General features: G+C 55.0%; 1 protein-coding gene across 1 annotated transcript in view; it reads right to left on the bottom strand.

The window, feature by feature from the left end:
* Positions 1 to 714: 714 nt before the first annotated feature.
* The window catches only part of LOC108296629 (major vault protein), a 31,810-nt gene continuing 27,553 nt past the window's right edge, over positions 715 to 4,971 (bottom strand). Inside the window, exons 11-15 of the mRNA XM_017519115.2 lie at positions 4,878 to 4,969; positions 3,749 to 3,865; positions 3,436 to 3,562; positions 1,437 to 1,625; positions 715 to 983 (exon numbers count right to left, since the gene is read on the bottom strand). Of these exons, the coding sequence (XP_017374604.1) occupies positions 753 to 983; positions 1,437 to 1,625; positions 3,436 to 3,562; positions 3,749 to 3,865; positions 4,878 to 4,969 (756 nt within the window). The 3' untranslated portion in view covers positions 715 to 752. The remainder of the gene's footprint in view (positions 984 to 1,436; positions 1,626 to 3,435; positions 3,563 to 3,748; positions 3,866 to 4,877; positions 4,970 to 4,971) is intronic.

Below are 4,971 nucleotides of genomic sequence, written 5' to 3' on the forward strand. Positions count from 1 at the left end.
AGTATACAGCACAGGGTGCCAGCCTGGCATGCCCACTGGTGCTGCCAGCGCTACCAGTAGGGAGCCTCCCCTCTGGGAAGCTGGGCTGCATCTGCCACAGCTGAAGGGTTAGATGCTGAGAGTCCCAGGCAGCTGCGCTCCTGGAGGCCTGGTGGTGAGACGTTGCTAGTGGGGGCCCCATGCCCCTGCCTGTGACATCGTCGCCCCTACCGGGCTCTAGGAAGCCAACAGCTACTCAGTGCACAAAGCTTTGGGGCCACATTCATACTGGGTGACTTCCAGTTCATCATCCCCCTGCCTTGGGGTCCTCTCCCCTTTATAGAGAACAGTCTCCTGCAACTATCTAAATATGTCAGCCAGGCACGGTCACTCAAGCCTGTAATCCCAGCACTTTGGGAAGCTAAGGCAGGTGGATCACCTGAGGTTCAGAGTTCAAGACCAGCCTGGCCAACATGATGAAACCCCATCTCTACTAAAAATACAAAAATTAGCCAGGCATGGTGGCACGCACCTGTAATCCCAGCTACTCAGGAGAATCACTTGAACCTAGGAGGTGGAGGTTTCAGTGAGCAGAGATCACACCATTATGCTCCAGCCTGGGTGACAGAACAAGACTTAGTCTCTAAAAACGAAAAAAAAGATGTCAGGGGCACCTCCCCTCTCCACCATTAAGCTCCCTTGTGACCCCAATTAACATCAGACAAGAGAAAAGCATTTAAATTTTAAATGCCCAAAAACGTCCATTTTATTGGTCAAGGGTGCAGTACAGGCACCACGTGGTTGTCCGCAGGAGCTTTGGGGATCTGAGCAGACTGAAGGGATATCCCCTCCCCGGGGCTGGGCCCACTGACCACCCTTCTGCCCAGGGGCTGACCCTCGGGCCCCATCCCCAGCAGCCCAAACGCCGTGTTGAAGAGGTTGATGGGAGTGGAACCGTCAGTGATGAGGGTTGATTTCAGGCCCAGGGACTGGAGCAGTTTGACCTGGAGGGTGAGAACAGGAGGAAGTTGAGAAGATGGGCGTCAAACCCTGGCTACTTCTCTCAGCTCCTCATCTGCCTCTCTAGGCAGCCAAGCTGCAGAGTTTTTGGGGACTCTCCTTAAGTCAGCTGGTTTGAAGGGTCACCTCTCCTGCATCTGATCACCCTGTTCGACTGCCTTGGACCCTCTTGTCACAGACTGGTGCCCCATCCATTTCCTGTCTCCTCGGGAGCCTCAGCTCACTGCTAGGTCTAGTATAGTGCCTGACATTGATGCAGCGTGACACTGCATAAATGACCGGAGATGCAGGAACAGATTTCTCACCCCTCTTTCCCCCACCCACCATCTTTCCAGATGTTGTGTTTTCCCCCTTGATTCTTCCTTCCTGGTTCCAAGGAAGTCCAGGCTGGTCCTGAAAGCAACACGCCTTCCCCTCCCTGCCTTCCCAACTCTCACCTGCATCTCAGGCCCAGCCACAGCAAGGTCCCTGATGGTGCTGGGGCCCAGGGCCTCTGTCATCTGCTTGAACTTCTTCACCTCCACCTCAGCCAACTGCTGAGCCTTGCTCACCTCCAGCTCCAGCTGGGCCCGGGCATAAACCAGTTCCAGCTCTCGGACCTTCCGCACCCGCTGGAGCTCAGCCTCCTGAAAGGGGAAAAAATCCACCATTCTTTATTTTTTGACCCAGGCTGGAATGTAGATCAGGACTCACTGCAGCCTTGAACTCCTGGGCTCAAAGGAGTCTCCTGCCTCAGCCTCCTGGGTAGCTGGGACTATAGGCACATGCCACTACAGCCAGCCAATTAATATTTTTTTTGTAGAGAGGAGGTCTTGCTGTGTTGCCCGGGCTGGTCTTGAACTGCTCTCAAACTGACCTCAGATGATTCTCCCATCTCAGCCTTCCAAAGTGCTGGGGTTACTGGCATGAGCCACCACACTAGGCCTCTTTTTAAATTTATTTTTATTTACTTATTTTTGAGATGGAGTTTTGTTCTTATTGCCCAGGCTGGAGTGTAGTAGTGCGACCTTGGCTCACTGCGACCTCTACCTCCTGGGTTCAAGTGATTCTCCTGCCTCAGCCTCCTGAGTAGCTGGGATTACAGGTGTGTGCTACCATGCCCAGCTAATTTTTTGTATTTTTAGTAGAGACAGGCTTTCACTATGTTGGCCAGGCTGGTCTTGAACTCCTGACCTCAGGTGATCCATCTGCCTTGGCCTCCCAAAGTGCTGGGATTACAGATGTGAGCCACTGTGCCCAGCCTTGTTTTTATTTTTTAGGGACAAAGTCTTGCTCTGTCACCCAGGCCGGAGTGCAGTGGCAGGATCTCAGCTCACTGCAGCTTCAACCTCCTGGGCTCAAGTGATCCTCCCACCTCAGCCTCCCAAAGTGCTGGGATTGCAGGCATGAGCCACTGTGGTTGGCCAAAGCAGAATCTGAACCCAGATCATCCGACCATCTCCAAAGTCCTCCATCCACTGAATGAATTACTTATCAAGCATGTCAGTCACATGAGACATTCAAATTTTCAGCACCCTTTAGATCACGTGGTCCCTCAGAACTGTCCAGCAAGTCACCCTTACCAGCCAGCTCGAGGGAACTGAGGTAGAGGGATGGAGCTAGAAACATGTAGTCAGTGAGGTGTGAGTCCTGGCTCTTCCACTGTTTAACTAGTGACCTGTGGGGCTCCTGAGCCCAAGCCTCAGCCCCTCATCTACCTACGTTAATGGGATTTTTGTTTAATTGAGATGGAGTCTCACTTCTTTTGCCTAGGCTGGAATGCAGTGGAGTGATCTCAGCTCACTGAACTCCACCTCCTGGATTCAAGCGATTCTCCTGCCTCAGCCTCCCAAGCAGCTGGGATTACAGGCATGCGCCATCACGTCCAGCTAATTTTGTATTTTTAGTAGAGACAGGGTTTCTCCATGTTGGTCAGGCTGGTTTCAAACTCCCAACCTCAGGTGATCCACCCACCTTGGCCTCTCAAAGTGTTGGGATTACAGGGGTGAGCCACTGCACCCAGCCAATTTTTGTATTTTTAGTAGAGACAGGGTTTCACCATGTTGGCCAAGCTGGTCTCGAACTCCTGACCTCAAGTGATCTGCCTGTCTCAGCCTCCCAAAAGTGCTGGGATTACAGGTGTAAGCCACCATGCCCAGCCTCTTAATGGGATTTCAAGCATTAAGTAAGGTCATTCATGTGACGCACACGTGATGCCTGTGCCAAGGTGGCCAGCGCATGAGCGCTCAGCTGCAAACTGGGTGTTCTAATCCTTACCTTCCAGGAATGGAGTCAATGAATCCTACAAGGCAAAGGACTTTGTCAACTACAAAGTACTTGGATAGGGCTTTATGCTGGGGGACCTGGTATCCTACATGGTCTCAGGGACTGGAGGGAATGGGGTTTTCCAGGCCTCAAGGCCACTCCCTTCCTGAGGCATCCCCCCGCCCCACTCACCGTCTCGATGGCCAAGGCCTCTGCTTTCAGCTTGGCCTGCAGCACAGACCCTTCTCCCTCAATCCGGGCTGCCTCTGCACGGGACTCGGCCTCCGCCTTGGCATTCCCGGTGCTCTCCACAGCCATGCTGGGGAGGAAGCAGAGTCAGGTAAGACCTGGGAGACCGCGCAGTCCTCCCACAGCCTTGACTTATGCTGTAGCCACGCACAGGGGCGCACCGTCTTATCCACGCCCCAACCTGGCGTGCTGCCCACCAGCTGCTGTCCCAAGATCCTCAGCCCCTGCCAGTCTCCTCCTTGAGTTCTCAACCCACCTCAGAGCCTCCAGCTCCAAGAGTTCCTTGCGCGCTTTCTCAGCTTCTGACTGGTCCAGGATCTTCTGCCGCTCAAGCCGGCCGCGGGCTTCCTGCTCCAGTCTCTGAGCCTCGTGCCTGGAGGAGACAGAGCGCACGTGACAGGCTGGCATGGGACGGAGCGGGAACAGGAGCGCCAAGGGCAGCGACCACCAACCAAACTGGTGCCTGGGACGGACTCCGGCCCTAGGAGGCACTCCACAAGCAACTCAGCCCAGAATGGTGCGCGCGCCGCAGGCCGGTGTAGTTCTAGGCCTGGCAAATGCAGGCGTCATCGCGGCCCCTGCTTTCACGCCACTTGCCTTCCAATGGGAAAGAAACAAGCACAAAAGGAGGATTTCAAACAGTGACAAGTACTTCGAAGGTAGTAAAGTGGGAGAGACCAGGCAAAGAGGGTGCTATTCAGCTGTGAGAGAAAGAAAAGGACTTCCTAAGGCGGGGAGCTTTGGGCCGAAGCCAGGAGGAGGAGCCTGCCTAGAAGGGAGCTGGGGGCCGGTGGTAGGGGTCGGGGGTGGGGGTGCTTTCTGGGCAGCAGGAACAGCCAGTGCAAAAGGCCTTCAGGTGGGTCCAAGCTGTGCACTGAAGGAGCAGAAGGGACCCAGTGGGGCTGGAACATGTTCCGGAGATGAGGAACATGGAAGGAGGAGGGTGGAAGGCAAATCGGGGGAGGCTGGCTGGACCTACAGGAAGGAGTTTGGGTTTTATCACATGCAAGATGGGAGGCTGCAGGAGCCGCATCTGATACATGTCTTTTCCCCCACCTCCTTTCTCTTTTGAGACAGGGTCTGTCTTCCAGGCCTGTTGCCCAGCCTGGAGTGCAGTGGCACAATCATGGCTCACTGAAGCCCCAAATTCCTGGCTTCAAGTGATCTTCCCGCCTCGGCCTCCCATGGTGCTGGGATTACATGCATGAGCCGGCGCACCCAGCCTGTTTCACATTTTCAGTGGGTCACCTGATCTGTCAGCTAGGGAATAGATCCCTAGGGGTGGGGACGGCAGCAGGCAGTCCATAGGGGACACCAGATTATCCAGGTCCCGGCAGTGGCCTGCCATGGGCATGATGGGTAGCCAGGCTCCCGGCCTCACTCACTTGGCTGCCGCTTCCTGGGAGTTGGTGGTGATCTCAATGGCCAGCTGGACGCTGCGTTGCAGGGCGTCCCGGGTTCTCTGATCCACGGGCTCCA

This window comes from Cebus imitator, unplaced genomic scaffold (assembly GCF_001604975.1).
Source record: "Cebus imitator isolate Cc_AM_T3 unplaced genomic scaffold, Cebus_imitator-1.0 Scaffold729, whole genome shotgun sequence".
NCBI classification, from domain to species: Eukaryota; Metazoa; Chordata; class Mammalia; order Primates; family Cebidae; genus Cebus; species Cebus imitator.